The 22,388-nt window shown below is 53.2% G+C and overlaps 8 protein-coding genes across 8 annotated transcripts; 5 read left to right on the top strand and 3 right to left on the bottom strand.

The window, feature by feature from the left end:
- Positions 1-49: 49 nt before the first annotated feature.
- On the bottom strand, positions 50-1,078 carry NCS57_00281300 (RRM domain-containing protein; the record flags this gene model as incomplete). The annotated part of the gene is made up of 2 exons (XM_053052831.1): positions 50-965; positions 1,023-1,078. 2 exons carry the CDS (start codon positions 1,076-1,078, stop codon positions 50-52), a joined length of 972 nt encoding a protein of 323 aa, XP_052918077.1.
- Positions 1,079-1,735: 657 nt separating this feature from the next.
- Positions 1,736-3,565, top strand: NCS57_00281200 (uncharacterized protein; the record flags this gene model as incomplete). The annotated part of the gene is made up of 6 exons (XM_053052830.1): positions 1,736-1,889; positions 1,946-2,095; positions 2,143-2,534; positions 2,583-2,676; positions 2,724-3,364; positions 3,419-3,565. The coding sequence occupies 6 exons, from the start codon at positions 1,736-1,738 to the stop codon at positions 3,563-3,565; spliced, it is 1,578 nt and encodes a 525-aa protein (XP_052918076.1).
- Positions 3,566-3,977: 412 nt separating this feature from the next.
- On the bottom strand, positions 3,978-6,270 carry NCS57_00281100 (Thioredox-DsbH domain-containing protein; the record flags this gene model as incomplete). Its single annotated transcript, XM_053052829.1, has 3 exons — positions 3,978-4,312; positions 4,365-5,975; positions 6,024-6,270. The coding sequence occupies 3 exons, from the start codon at positions 6,268-6,270 to the stop codon at positions 3,978-3,980; spliced, it is 2,193 nt and encodes a 730-aa protein (XP_052918075.1).
- Positions 6,271-7,758: 1,488 nt separating this feature from the next.
- On the top strand, positions 7,759-8,307 carry NCS57_00281000 (uncharacterized protein; the record flags this gene model as incomplete). Its single annotated transcript, XM_053052828.1, has 1 exon — positions 7,759-8,307. One exon carries the CDS (start codon positions 7,759-7,761, stop codon positions 8,305-8,307), a length of 549 nt encoding a protein of 182 aa, XP_052918074.1.
- Positions 8,308-9,086: 779 nt separating this feature from the next.
- On the top strand, positions 9,087-10,565 carry NCS57_00280900 (Autophagy-related protein 29; the record flags this gene model as incomplete). The annotated part of the gene is made up of 5 exons (XM_053052827.1): positions 9,087-9,158; positions 9,249-9,321; positions 9,373-9,382; positions 9,437-10,386; positions 10,441-10,565. The coding sequence occupies 5 exons, from the start codon at positions 9,087-9,089 to the stop codon at positions 10,563-10,565; spliced, it is 1,230 nt and encodes a 409-aa protein (XP_052918073.1).
- A 629-nt stretch (positions 10,566-11,194) lies between these two features.
- On the top strand, positions 11,195-12,650 carry NCS57_00280800 (uncharacterized protein; the record flags this gene model as incomplete). The annotated part of the gene is made up of 4 exons (XM_053052826.1): positions 11,195-11,262; positions 11,308-11,423; positions 11,480-12,138; positions 12,189-12,650. 4 exons carry the CDS (start codon positions 11,195-11,197, stop codon positions 12,648-12,650), a joined length of 1,305 nt encoding a protein of 434 aa, XP_052918072.1.
- A 184-nt stretch (positions 12,651-12,834) lies between these two features.
- Positions 12,835-14,493, bottom strand: NCS57_00280700 (uncharacterized protein; the record flags this gene model as incomplete). Its single annotated transcript, XM_053052825.1, has 1 exon — positions 12,835-14,493. The coding sequence occupies one exon, from the start codon at positions 14,491-14,493 to the stop codon at positions 12,835-12,837; it is 1,659 nt and encodes a 552-aa protein (XP_052918071.1).
- Positions 14,494-14,721: 228 nt separating this feature from the next.
- On the top strand, positions 14,722-16,287 carry NCS57_00280600 (uncharacterized protein; the record flags this gene model as incomplete). The annotated part of the gene is made up of 2 exons (XM_053052824.1): positions 14,722-14,898; positions 14,953-16,287. The coding sequence occupies 2 exons, from the start codon at positions 14,722-14,724 to the stop codon at positions 16,285-16,287; spliced, it is 1,512 nt and encodes a 503-aa protein (XP_052918070.1).
- Between the last annotated feature and the right edge of the window lie 6,101 nt (positions 16,288-22,388).

Below are 22,388 nucleotides of genomic sequence, written 5' to 3'. Positions count from 1 at the left end.
AGGGTGTGTATTTCGATTTTAGATTATGAGTGCGCTTCCAACACTTGCGCTAATCATCGCGCCGTCGTGGCGACCGACTTCTACTGCGTCTTCTCGGTTTCCTGTCCTTGTCGTCCTCGTCCCTATATCGCCTGTGCCGTGACTCGTCATGCTCATCTCGGTCACGTCTCCTGTGCTCGCGATCTCGATCTCGGTCTCTGTCCCTCCTGCGATCTCGATCCCGTTCACCGTCTTCGTCGTCTCTGTCCCTTCTCCTGTCTCTATCCCGTCGCCGGTCACGGTCGTCGTCTCGATCTCTGTGTCTTCGCGGCTCTTTCTCGTGGCGTCGTTCGTCTCCTTCTACAGGAGTCTCATCCCGGCGCGATCTGCGATGTTTATCTTCCCTGCTATCGTCCCTCCTTGATCGGTGCGATCGATGATGTCTGTGCTTGTGCTTCCGGTCCTTCTTGTCAGCCTTGCGCCGGGCCTCTTCAACCTCCTTCTTCTTTTCCTCGATCAGGAATCCCTTCATAGGATCGTCATCGTCATGTTCCTGCATGAGCAGCGCCAGTTCTCTCTCCTCGGGAAGCATAGGCCGTCTCTGCTCCTCCTCGCTACTCTCGTCTTCCGACAAAGCTTGTCCCTCTCGCTTCATCATGTCCTCCCAGCCGACCTTGAACTCTTCTGGGTCTTCATCGTCTCGAGCCTTATACCGCGCATGATCCACACGGACGAGGCGACCACCAATTTCTGCTCCACCTAGGTTGTCGACTGCCAGATCGGTGCTTCGTTGATCCTCATATTTGAGCCATCCAAAGCCCTTGGACTTTCCCGTTTCTTTGTCGCGGACGAGTTTGAGAAAGACAGGCTCTCCAAACTGGGAGAAAATTGTTACAACATCGCCTTCAGATAGTTCGTAGGGTAAACCGCCAAAGTAGATGTAGGCAGTGTCGCGGTAGTCGGTATGCCAGGAACCTTCTGGAGTGCTGAGCGCGTTGTCGTCAGTATTCTATAGCTTCTTCGAGGCAGCTGGGAGGACTCACATTCCGTTTTCGATCTCCTTCTTGTTAAGCGCCTGGATCGCGCGAATCTGATTCATCTTGGACCAAACTGTTCTCTAGACAGCTCAAGTCGTCAAGGTATAAAAAGTGTTGATGCAAAGTCACGAGGCTGAGATGCAGCAACGTCAGAAGCAGAATGCGCTGCAAGGCACTGAAGCTTCAAGCGTCCGTGCGCTAACCTGTACCTACAGACCGCCGCGACCGACCGCGCAGTGCCGTTCCTTTTTGCGGGACAATTTCCGGACCGACGCTAAAACGGTCCCCCCCGTAGGTTATCCTGTCGTTGAATGGGGGGACCTGGCAACCCTGGCCACGTTCCTGGGCTTTTCGATCAAGACGGCGGTCGACGAGACCATCAGAAACGACCATCGAATTTGTGACCTTGGAAGACGAGATACTCGTCGTTTACCTACCCGAGACGCTTCGTCTAGGTACTCAGACAAACGACCACCTACTGCACGCCTCTATCCGTCGTTGTACGCCGAGCAAAGATGCCCCTACGACATCCTTAAGCGTTTACCTCCTTTGTCCATACACGATACAAGACGCGTAGCTTTTCCGCCGCGGTCGTCCCCGACATCTCCTAGCATACCCAGCATACCGTCTATGACCCAATCTACGTTGATCCCGTCCCGCGATTTGACCGTCATTTATCGGTGCCAGCAGCGACCTAGCTGAGGTGGACATCCGCCGCCATGACGACCAGCAACAACAGAGCGTCAGTCTACACAACGGGCTCAGGGGAAGGCGAAGGTCGCAATGGCGAGCAGAAGAAGGATCTCTGGACGTCGATGCTCGAGTCCGTCGCGAGCGGCAAGCGGCTACCGGAGAAGAACCTCATCGTCCTAGGTACGGGGAGAAGACAGGCCCGCAGCAGAGCTCGATTTAGCTGATCATGCCCGCAGGCGGCACTCCCGAATATCAGAGAGACTTTCTAGAGTCACTGTCCAGCTCCGAGTCGAGGCGCAATTTTGACCGGCAAAAGACGCCGCCTATCGCCAACAACTTTGCCCTGGGCTACACATACTACGACGTGCTCGATGCCGACCAAGACGGTTTGTGGCTCTACACGCGCCTTGTAGCATTGGACTAACAGCTTCAGATACGTTGGCACGTGTCTCGCTCTACCTCCTCTCTCAACCTTCCGCCGAATTCGCCTCCCTCGTCGCTCCCCTCCTTACCCCTGAGACGATCCCCAACACCGCCTTAATCATCCTCCTCGATTGGTCACAGCCGCACCTGTGGCTCCGGCAAATATGGACCTGGGTTCAAGTTATACAAGAGGTTCTCAAGAAGGTTGATTCGGAACAGCATGCCTTGATGGAGGACGTCATGACCGCCTGGAAAGAGAGAGGTCGAGGAGGAGGAGCGACGAATTTGGACGGAACTCCTTCGGCGACAGCCACTAGCGGTGACGGAGACAGCTCACTACCGTTGGGTCCTGGTGAATGGGAGGAGCCTTTGGGCCTACCACTTTGCGTGGTGTGCCAAAATGTGAGAGCCCATTGATCATGCTCCAGCCAGTTGACTAACATTGAGCAGTCCCAAAAGATGGAGTTTCTGGAAAAGAGTCAGGGTTGGAAAGAACCTGATTTCGACACGGTATTGCAATATTTGCGAACAGTATTACTTAGACGTATGTGGATCTATCATTGTTCGTTGTCACTTACTAACACCTCTCAGACGGCGCTTCTCTCATCTACACTTCACAAAATACACCCTCTCAACTCCCCTCACTTGTTCACTCGACCCTTGGAATCACCTCCCTTCTCAAGCGCCACCCACTCAAACATAACGTTATCGACCGTGATAAGATCACTGTCCCCCCCAACTGGGACTCATGGGGCAAGATCCGCGTCCTAGGCGGTTCTTTCGATGCTGAGCAAATCTCCAACTCGTGGGCTGAAGATATCAGCTCCCCGCTGGACCCTACACACGACCCTTCAGACCAGGGAGACTACGAGGACGACGAGGAAGAGGACGAGTACCAGAACCAGCAGCGAAAGAACAGCGCAATCAGACAGTATGAGGCCTGGTGCCGGGACCCCAACAGCGGCGGCCTCGCGGTCGTCGAGAATGCCATGCACGGCGAGAAGTGGATCACGGTCGAGAGCGACGACACGCAGGAGTTTCTCGAGCGCCAGCTCAAGATCCTTGAGGCCTTCAAGGCAAAGGCCCCCGAGAGGAACGACAACGCCATCGCCCGCGCCACCCGGCACCTCGACTTTAGCGAGGAAAAGACGGTCAGCGAGCACATTGGCCCCGTGCAGTTCAACATGGGCGGCATCCAGGTCGACGCCGACGATATGCTGCAGCGTCTCAAGGTGAGATCCACTCATACGCTTAGCTTGTGATGATAAACTAACCCTTTGCTCCAGGACCGCAATGCGTACTCATCTACGTCTGAAGCTGGAACAGAAGAGGCAGACGCACCCGCCAACAACATGGCCAAGGACTTCGATAACGAGCAGCTTCAGAGTTTCTTTACGGGTTTGATGAACCGGAAGGGCACTGGGACGGACTGAGACCCGTCCCCTCCGAAAAATCCTATGAGCCGTGGGATGTACGTCACCCCGCTCTCTTCTAAGTCCTTAGCTGGTAAAATCGAAAAAGGGAGGCGATCGAGGTTGTGGAGTTGTGAGGGTGAGGGGCCGGTGGCCGCTGTAGACTAGATACCCCTGAATGACAAGATTTGATCACACAATGTTTGATTGATGGTGAGGCTTAAGAGGCCCAGTCTTTTTTTATTCAAGCACTTTTTGATAAAGACTCAAATACTCGGTCAGTTGGCCAAGAAGTTCTGGTCACCACATAAATGGCAGCACATCTCGAATATAGCAACATCAAATCAGATGGATGCCCGATGGAGCACCACCTCGCTCCTTTAACGCCCCTCAGCCGTCAACACCGACTCCAAAGCACCACGGCAATACCCCCTCATGCTGAAAGTCTCTCGGGCTTATAGTTGACGTTCACGTTCCTTCGCTGGCTCCCCAACCTCGCTGTCACGACGCCTGCAAGCAGACCCGGGAAGAGCCAGGGATGCTGGAGCATCTCGGCCTCAAAGGCGTTGATGGTCTGTCGTGCGTTGACAGCGAGCTTATCGTCCGACAGCAGATCTGCGATGCGGAAGAGGTTGGACACACTGATGGCGTTGGTCGACGGGACGGATGTGTCCATGCCGTCCTTGAGGCGCAGGATAGTGTGTGGGCTGGATGCCTGTGTCGAAAAGAATGCACCCTCAGGGTCGTAGAACAACGACAGCTGTGTTTCTGCAGAAGAGTGAGTTGAATGCTTATAACATGTTGGGGCAAGGTAACTCACGCTGTAGAGTATCAGCAAACACCAAGTACGCCTCGTTCCCTGTCGCATCAAAGAGGTCCAGGAGGCCTTGTGTCAAGTAGGCGTAGTCATCCGCAAAGGCTTGCGTCTCCCTCTCGCCCGACCATATCCTGTACAGAACCTTGCGGTCGCTATCCCAGAGCTTCTCCTGAATAAACTTGGCCGCCTTCTCTGCCACAGCCAGGTACTTGGCGCTCTGTTCGGGCCTGAGATTCTTTAATGCCAAGGCGGTCTTGGCAAGCGCGGATATCACCAGGCCGTTCCATCCTGCAACAACCTTGTCGTCCAAGTCTGGTCGCACGCGTTCCTTATCCCTTCTTTGCTTGAGGGCCACCTTTCCTTCTTGGACATATTGTCGGACCTTGTCCTCGGGAATGCTGAACTGAACGCTAAGCTGCTGGACACTTCGGTCAATCCTGAGGATGTTCTGGTTGATAAAATCGTCGTTGGGATCGTGATGCTCGTCCACGTTTCCGTCCTCGTTGACAGCCCAATGAGCAGCTAGGACGGGGCTCATGTGTTTGTTGACCTCATCAAGCACCGAATCGAACTCTCGTCTCGTCCACACATAGTACGCGCCTTCTCGCATCTCCCTATCGCCTCGTCTATAGTGCGAATCAGCTGCTTCGCTAGACGCAAAGCCTCCCTCGGAGAGAGCAATCGGGGCCGACGAAAGATACTCGGCGAGTTCGATGACGATGTCGAAAAACTCTGTTGGCTTGTCCCCTCCAGTCGATTTCCATGCGTCAAGATACAGTGAAAGGAGCTGCGCATTGTCCACCACCAGCTTCTCAAAGTTAGGAATACTCCAGTCTGGGGTCACGGAACAGCGCGAGAATCCAGTGCCTCCAACATGATCATGCAGCGCACCGTCGCGGATGTGGCGCAGAGTATCGAGAGCCATCTCTGTGGCATGTTTGCACTCTGCCTCGCCAACAACATCTTGCACCTCTCGGGGAAAGTTAAGAAGTCCGAGCAGGAAAGCCAGCTTCGGGGGCGTCAGGAACTTGGGCGCAAGACCGAAGCCTCCGTAAACAGGGTCAAAGGTCCCAGCAATGTGGGTATAAGCCTCCTCCAGCTGGTCCAAGTCCAACTCCTCCGACACTGAAGTATCCTTGTCCTTGGGAGCACTCGTATGACTGGGAGCTGGTGCGCCCCAGCCTGATGGCGCGAGAGCTGAGGCTGCCGAGATGTTTCTAGTGCCCAGGGTACCCTCAGCTGCGAATTCCCGAAGCTGTCCGAGAACCTCGGTCGCTTCCTTTCGGCAACGTGATTCTTGGTCGCTCCAGATATCTCGGACCTTTTTCACGATGGTGAGGAAATCGAGAACTTCGTCGGCACTGTCATCAGTAGTATGCCGTCTCCCTGCAGGACCAGGCCAGTAAGTACCACCAAACACAGGCTCCAGGTTTGGCGTGAGGAACAAGTTCAAGGGCCAGCCGCCAGCGTTGCTCACGGCCTGAACATAGTTCATGTAGATGGTGTCGAGGTCGGGGCGCTCTTCTCGGTCGACGATGACGGGGACGAAGGACTCGTTCAGGACGGAGGCGCAATCGGGATTAGAGAAGGACTCTAGCAGCATGAGGCGGCAGACTGTTGCTATCAGCGACCTAATATCTCAAGAGCTGGGATCAGACTTACAGTGACACGCCTTGTAGCCAATGTGCAGAAAGATCAGCTTATTCTCCTTCCTCGCGCGCTCCACGGTCTCGTCGTCCAGCAGCTGCCACGCAACTAAGCTGCTGACCTGATCTTTGATGTACGGGCTCCGACTAGAAGCAGCGCGGTTTTGAAGAGCTGGGAGCGGTTCGGATAGGCCGGCCGCTGCGCCAGCCACGGGGGTGGTGCGCATGGCCTTGGCCGACGCAGTGAGCTGTGAAGCGACCATGATGGTATCTGGTGATGTGGTTCAAAGATGCGCAGTCGAGCTGTATATAGCCAGGTTTGTAGTCGTTCGTTTTCGCCAAGCTAGTTAAAGGCCAGCTACCCAAAAATACGGCGGGAAATCAGGCAGAAAGTTGGAAGCTGGCTTCTGCAGCTCAGCTATAGCCAAGGGAAATGTGACGTCTCACTCTCAGAGGATGGAGTCGCAGCTGATGCGAGGACAAGTAGCGAAAAGAGGGAAGATGCAGGAGCTGAGCTGAAATGCCCTGCGAGTCGCTAAGCGGAGACAACGTGATTGTCCACTAGCGATTAATTAAATGGGGGAATCTGAGCTTCCCATGGATTCTTTTAGAGCCCAAGCGAGACGAGGCGGAGGGGGAGAGACGGCACGGAAGAGAGAGGTGAGGCGAAGATAGCGGGGTCGTCATGGCCGTCGCGGGGCATCCAACGTCTTTAGCGCGGCTTCCGCCTTCGGCCATGGCCTGCCCATAATCGGACACTCTGCGGATTCGACACGAGTCAAACAGCTCAGATATCATGGTTCATGAATCGCGTGTTTTCGGTGACCGATAACGGCAGGGGAACAATCGAGGTTTTAGCCCGGAGATGCTAGAGTGCGTCAAGTGCCACAGGGCATGTGTGCAACTGTCTTGTGTGTGTGTGGCAGTGGGTGGGTTAAGCGTCCGCCAAAATGGCAATCATTGCTATCGCCAAGCCAATGATCCACGGCGGTTTTTCAATATCAAGCATTAACAGCCTCATTATACACCTCCACGCATGCACGACAGACTTGCCACCAGACCTCTTTTGGACCCAGGACCTGACTGTTGTTGCACTGCGGCTCAATGTCTAGAGATGGTAACCTTGTCCATGACCAAAGCTGCCTACCCTAAAGGACTAGAAAATCATGGTTGTATGTGACCCGATAACTTTGGTTCCGCAGCTCTGATAAAACTCAGGCCTGTGTGTAATATATAATCCCCGGGTGTGTGCTACTTCTTCATTTGTATGATTAATCTTGGGTCAGGTTGCCCGTACCTGATTGCTAGCCAGTCCAGCTCCTGTGTGAATGCCTGCCCTGATGACCGCAACTATTGCCAGAACCATAGACTCGAGTTTCCTGACCAATCTGCCTTGAAAAGGGTTATTCTTAACTCACATACATAGAATATGTGACATATAGTCTTCAAATTATACTCGATGTTGTGGGATTGGTATGCGAGTTGGTACCAGGAGTGTGTGTAAGAGAGCAGTAAATGTGAGTCCTGGTAATCTGGGAACACGGGTGAGTAACACACACAGCGAGAGAACTGAATCGCTGATTCATAGTTTCATGTCCCCAGAACAGTGATATAAAGATGAGCTCTACTCATCTAGCTGCTTAGGAATGGAAGACAGCGCGTGCAACTCTGTGAAACCGAGCAAACTTTTTGCGACCCATACTCGATTTTGGAAACCAACACGAACTCGAGATCATCGACACCTTATCGCCATGTCTGCCCAATTCGATCCGTCTGTCCCCAAAGCCGGTGACAGCCAAATGTCAATGGACGATACAGAGGTAGAAGTCAGTCTGGCGTATGGCATGGCTCTCCACGAACTTCGCGTCATCCTCGAGATGATCCGGGAAGTTCGAATCCCACCATCCGACGACTTGGAAGCTCTCACGACCTACCGCGAACTGGTGATCAGCGATGTCACGAGACTCGACAAGAAGGTCAACATCAGCATGGACTATCTTAGGGCCCGTGACGCCCAGTTCCACTACCAGGCCAAGCGTCTGCGTACGCCGGACCGAATTGACAGACTTCGACTCTGGAACCGGGAGAAGAAGCATGAGATGGAGGCGTGCCGACTGCGGCATGGAGACAAGGGTTACCAGGCGGCTCTGAAACGGTTCGAGGAGGAGAAGCGGGTCATGATCAAGTGCTATGAGCTGGAGGGACTATGGAAGAAGGCCATGGAGCGAGAGGAGTCTGTCAAGTCCGACGGAGATGATGACTTGTCAAGCGACTGCGAGACCATCATTGGGGAGGAATGAGGCTTTGCAGAACGGAGGGTGTGGCAGTCTGAGAGTGAAAGGTTGGGGTAGGCCGCTTGGCTTTGAGCTTACTGTCATACCCTGGACGCAGGTACCCGGTAGAAAGCCAAAGAAATTAGAGATCAGAAAGGGTGTTGATGAAGCAATGTCAACCTGTAACCTTGGGAGCGAAGCTGGCCCAATCGCTTGAGGGGTCACAGACGGCAGACTGACCGACAGACAGGGTGACTTGTCTGACATGATGCAACATTGCTATTAGAATAGGCAGGTTGCTGATGGGGAACGAGGGATCAAAATCAAAGGGAGATGGGGAAGCGTGAGGAAGCAGAGCTGCATGGATGCCTCATGTGAGACTGTTGCTGCACGCTGTAAACTCCAAATTGGTGGGTCACACCGAGCGTTTCCGTACGTGGACGTGTTGAAGATTTCCAATAAAACTCAAACAAGCGTGAAAACCTTGATCCGGACGACGCACAAAAAGGAGCATTGTCATGGAAGCTGGCATGATTTCTTGTGATGTTGTTCTGTGAAAGCTCAGCCAGAGTCTGTCCTCCCTCCACAGCCTGGAAGGTGCCCGGTTACGTCGATCCTTAAAGTGGGCCTGTCTCACGTCTGGGGCGCTAGAGCGGCAGCTAGCTTATCGATAAGCCGATCCCGGAACCCTGCACCTTGTAGGTCCTAGGTAGGTAGCTCTTCGAGGTCGGCTTCTACCAGGTCCAACTACTTCCTCTTTCATCCTCCTCCATCTCCTCATCCCACCGACTCGCCATCCACGGACCATGGCTGAGCCGACATACACCGTATTCGTCCGGGTGCCCATGCCCCGGGGTGACTTTGTCGATCCTCCCCCAGTAAGGCCCCTTGCGCCGCTTCTTTCCGCCGCCGCATCATGCGCCTCACGCCGCCAACAGTCATGGGGAGGCTAACTGGAAGCATTACAGGTGAACTGGGACTCCAACAAGGACGAGGCTCTGTGGAAGATCCTATCTGGAGCCGCGAAAACGGAAATTGACTGTAAGATGATGAATACTGATTTCCCATGGCCCTGTAACTAACTCGATACAGGGAGTGAGGTGTAGGTCATCTTGGTTTGTCAACTGCCGTGCGGCTGATGCTCATCCGATTCCAGTGCCGATCGCTTCGATGTTCCCGTCGACTTCCTTCTACAGCAGGTCGCATATCTCACCGAACGACATGCCTCACAGGTCCGCGCCCAGGTCCGAAAGGCCACTGCCGCCGTCCGCGGCTCGGCCGCCCCATCACCAGTACCAGACTCCTCAGGACCTGGTCATCAACGAGCGCCGTCCTCTCTATCGATTCGACGAGATTCACCCATGCCGCGCAACGAGGTGGGAAGCGGCACCGGGACCCCGCTGAATGCATCGATACGACCAGTCATCTCACGGAATCCTTCGACGAATACCACAGTTCTGCGGGACATGACGGGAGGTTCGGCGTCGCCCCGACCGGGAATGGGCATAACATCAACACGGGCCGGCGAACAACGAAGACGTCTGACATCACTGCCCATCTCAAACGTACCTAAGTCACCGGAGAGAGTAGCGCAGCCAGATCCATCACCAGACGAACAAAGCGCGTCGCCCGGGCCAGCAGATGATAGTTCGACCATGTCATCTGAGGATGAATCCAGCCCTGCACAGTCTCGAATTATTCGACGGCCTCCTCGATTCCAACAGAACGATGGAGGAACGTATGAAGATGATGATGACGACGAGTCAGAGCCTGCCTTTCAACCCTACACAGCCCCGTCAAATCAGACCTCTGCCCAGGACCTTGGTTCAACACTGCGGGAGGACGGGCGGGGCTCAGGCAAACGGTTCCATAAGAAACATGGAAAGGAGGCCATCCACCAGTCCCAGACATCTGACTCTTCGGCTAGCTCTGCTGCAATGATCCATCGGCCAGGCAAGTCGCGCGAACAGCGGACACCCGGACCCCTTTCACCACGTCGAGCGGCGGAGCTGGCTGGCCGCAGTCCAGGCAGCAAGAGCAGGGGATACTCCCGTGAAGGCAGCGACGGAACGCCCAGCATGGGTAGCAGTTTCAGTGATCTTGACGGTATTGTCTAGTTGCCTCGCATGTGCTTGGGTTGCCTGCTAACCACATTTCCAGATGCCTCTGTAACGCAGTCTGCCTTGGAGGAGGCATTGGCTAGCCATATGAATCGGGGCGCGGGAAGCCGCTTCAGTATTAGCCAGGCTTTCCGCAGCCGATACACCCCCAGCTCCAACCAGTGAGGGGCGTTTATTTGCTTGATACTAATTGTTTGGCATGGTGTTTGGGATACTACGGAATGCATCCAGGATGGCGTTTTTTTCTATGACTAGGTAGGGTTTGTTTGTGTGCAGGATCCGGCTGGCGGATATCCCAACTCTTTTATGCTATGAAATGAATGTTGAAGGATACTTGACGAGCAGTCGATCATGAAGAGCCTTGCGCAGCTGACTAGGTAATTTGTTCCTTTGTCTAGACTCACTTGAAATCGGGAGCTTCTTGGTGTTGATTTAATACGATGGGTAGACTACCTAAATTGAGTTGTTGATAACTCCCATGGCACACATACTGAGCATCACGTATTCAGATTGAGAAAACTGTGTGGGTGCTCATTGAGGTAAAGAGGGCATGTATGCTCCGTGCCGCCAAACTTGAGCTCTGAGATTTCAGTTGCCGCTTGTTGTTTGCATCTTCTGCTTGCACCCGCTGCCGTTGGCCTGCACCTGCTCACCTCCTAAGCATCAGTGCATCACTACAACACTTACCTCAATATCTTGCACCTCCATCATCACCTCTTCAACTCAACTCCACCTCCCCTCTCTTCTAACCTGAGGTTCTTTCTCACTTCCACATCGCCAACGTTTCACACACCATGTTTCGCCGGCGTTGGTCTGGCCTCCCCAAGGATGCCTCTTTCGCATCCGACCTCGAAGGCCTGGGGTTTGTGATATTAACTCTGTGCAGATTCTTGCTAAGATTCATCAGGTACTTTGTCAACGATGAGGATGAGATTCGTTCTATCGAGAACCCCGATTGCTACTACAAGTTCTTTATCAGCAAGAACATGCGCGTCAACGAACGCCAGCGCTTCCACTTCAATGGTGATCTCCCGTGCTGTCCCCAGACCTGGACAACGAAACTAATCAGTTTTGTATAGGTGCGATACAGGACATTATTCACGATCGCTTGATGAAAAAGGGTCTCTTGAGAATTCCACTCGGCACAGACGAGAAGTACTGTCCTATCTTCATCTCGCCCAAAACCACCGTCGCATCGCGCATCATCGTCATATTGGGTGAACCCATACAGAATGTTGGCATGCTCGCCGGTCGCGTCGCCAGCGGTCCTGGAGGCCTCACAAAGGGCAGCATTATCTCCGTCCTCCGGGCTATCGCCAAGCAGAAGGGTACCCCGAAGGCACCATGTCCTCCATCCGTTGTGCTCGCGAACATGGGAGAGCGACACTGGTGGCCCGAGGGAAAGCGCTCCATCACGGTGGCGGACAGTACTGACATTCCTCTGCCGAGTCTGGTGCACACTGGGCGTAAGTACATCAAGGAGCTCAACGAGATCCCCGGGAGCGAGACTGCCGCTGCACACATGGCGACCGTATTCAAGAACATTGCCGAGTGGAACGACATTGCCAAAATCGATGTCATTGCTATTGGAGAGAGCTGTGAAGTTGCGCTGAAGTTCTTTGAGGACAAGGAGAATTGGGATAAATGGGGGGATCGAATGGGTGGCATGCTCATGTTTGGCACCGTTTACAATACCGAGAAGCTCACCAATGACGGTTTCAAGAAATTCCTCGCCGAGGTGAGTCCAACAATATCATAGCCTCATCTGCTCATCACTGACCTCTCTAGCGCACTCGAGCCTACCTCGTCTCCCCTGAACCTCTCGACACTCCCCTGGCTACAACTCGAGGCAACCCATCCCTCTCGATCGAACCTCTGGGCTGCCCCTGTCTGTCCTCTGGAGAGCCACACTACGTCGAACTCATTGCCATCAGAGCTCTCGAACCTGCTCTCGCCTACCTCCAGGAGATTGCACTCACAAAGGGTTTTGTCAACCCCGAAATGGCCGTGGCCGAGAGACCTCCCACCGACTTTACGGACGAGGACTGGAGCAAGCTGCCTGAAGAGAACAAGCCCGGCGTCGTCACCCTGGATCAGGAAGAGATGAAGAAACGGATCAAGGAGCTGAGACGCTGGAAGAAGTTTGAAGAGACTGGCGAAGCCCCTGACTGGGACACCGATGACGAGGAGGAAGAGGAACTCCCACAGGGCTCAGGCAAAGAAAACTGGCATGAGGGTGACGCGTGGTAAGCGGTGAATCTGTGCTTGCAGAAGAATGATAATTGGGGACATTTCGTTCATTAGAAATAGACTAGGGTCAATTTCATGTCATACACCAAGACCATACAAGATACACGGCACAATCTCTTGGTAGCGCCCAAAAACTATCATACTCCCATCATGAAAACCCAAGTTTGATATTTTTACACATTCCTTATGCCTTGAACAGCGAAGCCAGGGTGGGACCGCCTGGTGCTATCTCCTCGACGAGCTCTCTCGTCCTCCGCACGCGCTCCTTGACAACGGCGTCCTCGGCCGTCCATCGGTTTTCGGTACTGGGCGTGGTGGGCGAGGAGCCACTCCAGAAGGAGAAGACGCCAGACTGCGAGGCGGCCTTTTCGCGGTGCTGCTCTTCTTCCTTGGCTAGCTTGACTACCATTCTGCCCCAGTTGTCGAGACCGGCGCTTAAACACTCTCGGCATGTCTTCTTGGCAGTTTTGTCCTCGTTCAGGGGGTCCATGTTGCGGAGCTGTTCCTCGGCAGCATCGACACTATCACGCGTCCAAGAGAGGCCATCGTCCTTGGATGATGAGGCGAATAGAATCTCACCAATCCACAGGCTCAGAGAAGCTTCCTGACAGCGCTCCTCGGGACTTCGCCAGGGAGGCTGAGTGCCGTCCGGAGGAGGAGGGGGATAGTCGGGTTGAGAGACGGTCTCGATGAACTGGCCCCAGACGGAGGTAGGCTTGCGCTTGGGGACAACGGAAGGAGGGGGCTTGTTAGAGAGGTAGCGGCGGGCCTTGAGCAGGGAGAGGTAGATGGGGAGGGCGGCGTTGATGTTTCCACTGCGGGCCTTGTGGGTGGCGATGGCGGTGATGGCGTCAAGGATGTTCTGCGAGGGAGGACCGGCCTTTTCATTGAGGACAAAGGTCTTTGGGTTATAGGGCGGGTTCGACATGTCGAGCCCCTGAGCGGCCTCGGCGAGCGCGAGGTTGTACAAAGCCTCGGCGCCCTCTGGCCGTTGCTTGAACTCCATGAAACTGGCATATTCCAGAGCCGCCTCAAGCTTTTGCCGAGAGGTGAAGCCCTTGGTGGCCAGGATCTTCATGTAGAAGTTGTCAGCACCGGGGTAGGCCACCTCGCAATCCTCTTCGCGGGGCGCATGGGGTTGACCTGGGGGAATCGGCGTGGGTCTGGGGTTAGAAGGTCCAATGACGAACTCAGGAGGCGAGATGATATTGCGGGAAAGATCGCGAACCCAGCCATCAACGTGCTCTGCAGCCTTGGCTGCCACCATGATAGCTTCAAAGTAACCCCTCCTCCACTCCTCGCTCTTGCCCGAGATGTCACAGGGGTTGAACTCCCCGGGGATCTCGGCCTCTGGGTCTACCCTGTCCGAGAGCTTGGTCACGTCCTGGCCGTCGACCTTGGCGTCCTCCAACCTGAGCACCGTAGCTCGAGAGAGCTCAAACGCCCATGGCCAACTGACCTGCCCATTGGCCGGATCCTTGTTGAGGTTGGCGTCGCGCAGGTATTTCCTCGTCATCCACCCCCACTCGTGCGGCGTGGGGAACTCCCTCTCGAGCCTCTCTTCGTTGACCAGCCATAGGATGACGCCGCAGCAGGCGAGCAGACCCCAGAAGGACGCGGTGTACCGGACGGCGAGCTTCGCCTCGTGCTTAAGCCATTGCCTCCGCTCGGTGGTGAAGTAGCGCACTACGGCGCGGTTGGTGACGGGGATGGTGAGAAAAGGTAGGTTCGGCCTCGATTTTGTGGTGAGTTGCGTGTGGTAGGTGAATGTTCGCAGACACGGTGATCGCGTTCGTATGCTGGGCTGGATGAGCCGGACACGGCCGACAAGCCGAGGACGCATGGCGCCGCCGATTCAATTGGTTTTCGAATATAGATCTGATCGTGGGGTTGAGGCTCAAGTCGAACCATGGGCTCAGCTCATGGTGACGATTGGAAATCCTCAGCCAATGGGAAGCCGCTGACTAAGAAAACGCCTTTTCCCACAAAAAACCTCGTAGATGCATGCCGGCTCAGGCACACCGTCTCGAATGCTAACAGGGGGTTTCTTCCGAGAAGGGTTTAAGAAAAAATGTCGTCCTTCTTGTCAGAGAACCTTTCAAACCCCAGGTTCCAGCTCTTGGCGACTGCCGTCCTGTCCGGAGCCACCGCCGCCTCGCTGCTGCTAGGTTACCAGGCCCTTGAGCGAAAGGAGCGGGTCTATGAGCTCAAGAGCTCGATACCCAACGATGACCCAAACCTTCAGCCTGTATTTTCCCTCTCTCTCCGGCTGTTGTAGTTGTAGATTCTGACTAGTGCTTAGTTGAACAATTATGGCGGCTCATCAGCACCGCCTGTCGACAAGGAGGATGCCAGGAATCAGGCGCTAGCACGCCGGGCTCAGGCAGGAGACTTTGATGAGGAACTCATCCTTGAGCAACTGGCGCGCAACAGGGTCTTCTTGACGGATGAAGGTCTCGACAAATTGCGCAACTCGTTCGTCATTGTGGTGGGCTGTGGTGGTGTCGGTTCTCACTGCACGGCATCCCTGGCTCGCTCAGGAGTTTCCAAGATTCGACTCATCGACTTTGATCAAGTAACACTGAGCTCACTGAACCGGCATGCCGTGGCTACCCTGGCGGATGTCGGCATACCCAAGGTTCAATGTCTTCAGAGACGGCTGATTGCCATTGCACCATGGGTCAAGTTCGATTTGATACAGGAGCAGTTCAACGAGGGAGTGGCAGAGCGCATGCTCCAGCCTTGGGATGGACGAGCGCCCGACTATGTGATCGATGCCATCGACAACATCGAGACAAAGGTCTCTCTGCTCGAGTACTGTTACAACAACAAGATTCCCGTCATCAGCGCCATGGGAGCTGGCTGCAAGAGTGATCCAACGAGGATTATCGTGGGAGACATAGGAAGCAGCAAGGACGACGGTCTATCAAGGGCGACACGGCGGAGACTCAAGCTGAAGGGAATCACGAGCGGTATCCCGGTGGTTTACTCGACAGAGACATCAGGGGCTGGAAAGGCCGAGCTACTCCCCCTGCCAGAGGAGGAGTTCCAGAAGGGTTCCGTGGGCGACCTAGCAGCCATGCCCAACTTTCGCGTTCGCATTCTCCCCGTCCTCGGCACCATGCCCGCCATTTTCGGTCTTACCGTTGCGAACCACGTTATCCTGAGCGTTACAGGCTATCCCCTAGACTACGTTCCCTCCAAGGGCCGTGATCGCATGTACGAGGGTATCTTGGCGTCACTCCAGGGCTATGAGGACAAGCTGGCGCGCATCACCTACAACGGCGATACAGTAGGTCTCAAGATGCCCATCACGGTCGGTGATGTGGCGTTCCTCTCGGAAGAGATATACCGCGGGAGGAGCGCCATCAGCGGGATCCCCACCAAGCTGGTGCTCATCAGGTGGAGGAAGCCCTCTGGCAGCAGCATGACGACGCTGGGCAAGGGCAAGGACATGCAAAAGTGCTCCACCGTCCAGCTGAGTGATCTTGTCTGCATGACCAAGGAGGAGGCCATACGGCACGAGAAGAAGGTGTTCAAGTCGGGGAAGCCTCTAGAGGAGGTGTACGACGCTGCGACGATTGCGAGGGTCGAGGAGAGGAGGAAGGAGGCTGAGAAATATGAAGCCTTTCGATGAAGCGCCAGGGGCGTGTCGATCAAGGACAGGATAGAAATGATCAACTAGGTTTGGTCCATCATATAAAGCAATGTTTTTAAGCAAAGCTACGGCGAGAAGGTGATCACAACACGAAGTGGTTGGGCGCAGCTCCCAGCTTGACATCTTGAAGTGAGGGCACACAAGGTGAATTCTCTTTGGCCATTGACCAACATGAAATCCCGATAGGTATAGTATCTAGGTAGGTACGTACAGATACAGGTGTGAGGGCATCATGAAGCCCAAGCACGCCGAATTGGAGCATCGCGCCGTGGGCTAGTGGTTGCCTACAGCCAACAGCCCGGGGAAGGGACCAAAGAGGGAGAAGACTAAAGGAATAAATTTTTTAAGAAGAAGAGGTCCAGGAAGAAAAAGAGATCCAGAGGAAGAGTGCAAGAGGAAGAGTTCAAGGAAGACAACTTCTTCAGGAAGATGGTCCACTGGATTCTGCCCTTCTTATTCGAGATCACAACTAACAGCCGATTTCTACTCGTCTTCTTTAAGACGACAACCGACGTCTTTAGGAAGATGACCGACTTCTCCGAGCCTCTTCTTCAAGCCTCGTCGTCTATAAACCTCTTCTTCTTGACCACTTCTTCTTGACCTCTCCTTCTTGAACTCAAGACGACTTCAAGGGAGGCGACGAGGAAATAAGGCGAGTTTTTCCTATGCCTAGGAGGGCGACTAAGTCGTCAACATTATGCTCTTGTTCCATCATGTTTGAATTGATTCTTGGGTCAAGGTGCTGGATGGCGGTGGCGGGCTGGCAAATGCAGTGTTTCCAAATGTATTTTAGAAGATGAGACTTGGACGGTGGATATTTTGCAAGCCAAGGAGAAAGAAGTTTGCAAGACCAACTACTCATTACTGACACTTTATTTTGTACCAGCAGGGGGTAGTGGTGCCCAAGTCAGCACCCGTCGTTGGATATGGTATTCTGAAGCCAAGTCGCCCACCCATGGAGGCAGGCCACCGTTGTCGCCTTGACAGCCGCTGTGGTCTCTGCCACCATAGAAAAGTCGAACTCGTAGGGAAAAGTCCAGCATAATACACGAGCAACTTATATTGGATATTTCATCTATGGTCATGATGTGATTGAAGTCATGCCTTGTAACGCGGATGAGCTGGAGAGTAAAAACACAGTGCGGATAGTTGAAAATGTAGATGATCGTACCTATGCCCAGTCACCCACGATTTGTACATGCGTCCTTAATCTCATGCCCCTGAAGAAAGATGGAGGTAATATATTATCTCGGCTCATTCCAGCTGCAGCGTGAGTGGATGGCGCCAATCGGGCTCCGGTTACTTGAAGTTTCATTGGGGTGTTGACTTACCCATGACACTGATAGTGAAAGCAACGACTTCTGCAGCTGCAATAAGATAGCTTGCAAGATGATATTCTATCCAAGACACCTGGATATAAGGTGCCACTTTGGCTTGACAAGAGCAACACAGTTGACAAGATGACGTGTCATTTTCAGACTACCTCGAACGGAAGGCTCCCAATGACAGCCACTACCAGCAAGACCAGGAACAGCGTGCCGCTTTTACTCAACTGCCCAGAACTCGAAACCAGATACACAACTTTACCGACCTTTAGATCAACATGGCCAGATAGCTGAGAGGACAATAGGCTACCTTGCTCCCTGAGACAGGAAGTTTCAGGGAAATACCCCTATCTACCTTTGGTAGATACTGAAGCCTACCAGAGATGAGAACAGTCCCTGGGCTTCTTCCAGCCTTTCAAGAAGTTTCGAAGGCCGCGTCGTCTTAAGTTGAAGGTTGAGCACTGAGATGACCCCAGCCTGAGCCAAGGCTGCACCACCATGGACAACACCCTCAATGAAAAGTATAGAGAGCCTGGTACGACATTAAGAAAGTATCTATTGTCGGTCACCACTGCGAAAAACACAACTCAACTCTTAGACTTGTTAATCTTGCCCTCATCGGCTCTGGTAAGTGGCACCTTGGATATATTTCCAACTGTTTCAGGCTACAGCCCGGGCAGAAAATGTTCAACAGGCTCTGGTAAATAAAGGTCGTATAACACACTCTTTTTCCAATCTTCTAGATCCATTCCTTTCCTGGAAAATATACAAGGGGAATGCTTGTCCAATGGTATGAGTTGTTCCCTGGCAGCCATCAATCTACCTAGCCAACCCACGTGAAACACCTGGGATTGACAGCCTTGTGGACTCCATGACGTGAGTTAAATTTCCATTAGCTTTTCCATTCACTGCACAAGTTCTCTTTGATTCTCCTTCCTTGTTGCTCTTCTTAACTCTTCCCCTGGAGTGGGAAATACGGACCTTCCATCCGAGGAGCATGCCACAGACCTTTTTTTTTTCCAGTTTCAAATGGATGGGAGGCCTCTTCCAGCTGGATATATAACTGCCATTGTATCAAACGGACCAACGGGCCGCAAGTCACCCTCCCGTCCGGGTGTTGCAACGCTGCGCCTCAGGCGCCCGGGTCACAAGTCGACACTTTCCGGAGTTCCTTGATTGACTCTCGAGAAACGTTATCTGCCTGACACTGCGGCGATACAATCCATGCTGCTGCCTGTTATACCTTGAAAACTGGTGATATTGTAAGGAGGGCAGAAAAGGCAACCACCTCTGCCGAAATGACAGCCTCGCCTGCACGGATAGTGCCACACTCGTGCACCGCACTGGATGAAACGTCCTCGGTGTGATATACTTGTCGTCATTAGGACATGACCTAAGGGTTTCAACGCCATGGTTGTTGAAAATATGTCTTCAGACGGCGCAGCCCTGCTGCTGATAGCATGGCCGCCTTGGCGGGGAGGACTAGGTTTGTTTGTCAACCAGCGATTCTAACAAATAGCCACAGGCCATGTATACAAGCATTAAGAAGGCAGACAGAAATCAATCACGCATTGGTGCCAGCGCCCGTTCATTCTTACCGTCTCCTCTCACGGCTATAGGCTCCCCTTTTCAGGTGATTCCGGCGATCTGAGTCACAAGGGGGCTGGGTTTGACAAGCGCAGTTCAGCTTCCTTCAGGGCTGCCGTCAGATCAGATTAACAATCAGATATATCAATCAAATCAATCAATTCAAATCAGATATGGAATTTCATCAGATCAATCAATTCAGATACAAGCGTCTATACATCTGATATATCTGATATCCCTTGCACAGAGAGCGGTTACCCTAGAACTGCCGGATCATCTATATGCTCCGACTCCGGAGAGTAAGGCTCTCTCCGAAAAGCAACGGTGTTACAGGGGTCAGCCGAGCTGATTGGTCCTGGACCCCTGCTTGCCTGGGTCCTGGCCGGAGGCAAATCTGAAGGAAGGTTCCCCCCTTTTTTTCCTACTCTCGCTCTATCACGGTATAGCCTTAGCCAGATGAACATACACCACCCTTGGATCGTCAGAAACCTATCTTAGCTATTTAATTTTGAAGCTATCTAGACCTTCTGCTAATCATAGTCCAAAATATCCGAGACCGCTTTAAAAGGCAGCCTTGCTGGCAGCGCGTCGTCATCGCCACCACCCGCATTTCCTCGTCTCGGATCCCGGCCTAAGAGCATCGCCAAGCAGTATAATGCCGCTTTGGCTTTAGCCTCGACTACCGATTCTTCCGTTGACGACCTTTACAAGATTACTTGGGGCCAACGACGTTTCGTTATTGCAAGCCTCTTAGATAGGAGGAAGAGCAGGGGCCGGCGAAGCTGGATCGGAAACCATAGCTGGTTCCTAGCAGAATTAAGGAGAGACAATACATCTAGCGGGGGATATCTGGTGTTGCCGGCTCTGTGATGATAAGGGCACACCGCGATTTTTTCAATGCTCAGTCGATATCTTCGGCACAAGCCCATCTTTACAAGTTAGCGGTCCTTCCCCTTTTTCTAGGTATTACTAACAGTTTCAGAGCTCACAGGATCACCGAGACCTTCGAACCGGGCTCATCTAACGATTCGTCGGTCCTCGATCTTCAAAGAAGCGCATCCAAGAAACGGCCAGCTCCTTCTTCCTTCATTCTTCCCCGAGCGAAGATAGCGCGGATCAGAGAGCTCTCAGTTGGCTATATTGTTGATTCTAATCTCCCCTTTTACTACCTTCGAGAGTACCTACCTACAAGAGCTATTCCGTCAGCTAGACCCTGATCTTTATACCCAGGTGCCCTGGGGTCGAACTGCAGCTAAGAAAGACCTAGAGGATATACTCTCTTTAAAGAAAGCGGCTATCAAGGAGGAACTCGACAAGGCTATTACCCAGGTACATATCAGCTTCGATCTCTGGACCTCTCCAAACAGACTAGCTTTCATTTCGATCTTTGGTCACTATATTGACCAGAGCAACTTATACCAAAAGCCGGCTGCTAGCTTTCAGGAGGCAAATTAGGTCTCACGCCGGCGAGAATATCGCCTACACTATAAGGAATATCGTCCGTGATTGGGGGATCGATTCGAAGCTTAGGGTCTCGATCTATGATAATACGACCAGCAACGATATTTGCTTGCGAAGCCTCTACACAACTCTCGATGCCTCGATGACTCGAGCGGATACGGAGGCACGAAGGATACGATGTTTCGGGCATATTCTAAACCTTGTTGCCCAAGCTTTCCTCTATGGCGATGATGCAGCTTCTTTCGAACTTCAATCTGAGGCTTATGGCATGCTAGAGCGGGTTAAAGAAGACCTCGAACACTGGCGAGCTAAGGGTCCAGTTGGGAAGCTTCATAATATCGTCAGGTTCATCCGAGCCCTCTCCGCAACGCACCGAAGCATTCAAAGCACATGCCAAGGAGCAGGAGGAGGCGGACATATACAAGCTTGCAGAAGAATCAACGGCCGAGCTTGAAGTCATACAGAACAACGCTACGAGATGGAATTCGACCTATATGATGATCGAACGCGCCTTGATCAAGCAGTCTGAGCTCAATAGCTTCATTCAAGAGCTAGGGCTAGAAGCAGACGCCTCAAGAAGGGTTCCTACAGCTGACATCCTGACCTCTGATGACTAGAAGGTCCTCAGGGAGGTTAGTCATATCTTAGAGCCGATCTATAATATGACGATGAGAACACAGGGATGGGGTACAAGCGGGGGGTCACGGCCGGCTCTGGGAGGTCATGACAGGGATGGAGTTTATTCTGGAACATCTCGAAGACTGGAGGGTTCTCTACGAGGATGAAACTGCTCATCTAGCTGCGGAAGTAAGACATATGATCCAGGGAGAGGAGCCCGAACCAGCTACGGGTGTGAAATCAACATCTGCGCGACCATCAGCAGTCGGACAAACCCGAGAGCGACCCTCACGCCAGCAACGACTACCATCACGACTTCAGGGGTATAAGATCACGCCGTTACGCCGCCGCCGCGAAACAGCTCTTCCGGCCCATCAACTTGCCAGCCCACAGTTTAATGAAGATGCCCTCCCTGCACATTCTCGAGAGGACTACCTACAGGGCGATGCTCGTTCCATGAGCAATATTGCTAGTATGGAGGGCCAAGAGCGTGCAAGTATTAGGGCAAGCATCAATAATGCTTGGATTAAGCTTAACGAGTACTACACTCTCCTCGGGCGATCGCCTCTGTTTGCGGCCTCTGTTGTTCTAAATCCGGACCTTGGCCTCCGGTGGCTTGAGACTAACTGGACCTCCCCGGAGCAGCTACAATGGCTTCGGGATGCAAAGGATGGCATCAAAGGCTACTTTGAGCGTTGGTACTCAAACGACGATAATGCCTCTGAGGAGAGTATTTTCGCCACGCCCTCGTTAACGCCCCGACCTGAGCAAAGTAGGTTTAAGCAGTGGGTAAAAAGCCGGCAGCCTAAGCTCTCAGCAACAGGCAGTGAGCTTGAACGATACTACAGGCTTGAGCCGGAGCAGGTGAATGACCCTATTCAGTGGTGGATTAATCATAGGAACGCTTTCCCGCGTTTAAGCAGATTTGCATTGGACGTCCTTGCTATTCCGGCCATGGCAACTGACTGTGAGAGAGCATTCAGTCTTGCGAAGCTTACAGTCACCTCACAGCGGCATTCCCTGCTTAGATCGAGCATTAAGTCGGTCCAATTACTAAAGAACTGGATCAGGGGAGGGGGCGTATTACTA

Source organism: Fusarium keratoplasticum, chromosome 2 (genome assembly GCF_025433545.1).
Source record: "Fusarium keratoplasticum isolate Fu6.1 chromosome 2, whole genome shotgun sequence".
Taxonomy (NCBI): domain Eukaryota; kingdom Fungi; phylum Ascomycota; class Sordariomycetes; order Hypocreales; family Nectriaceae; genus Fusarium; species Fusarium keratoplasticum.
This window is presented reverse-complemented; position numbering and strand designations above follow the sequence as displayed.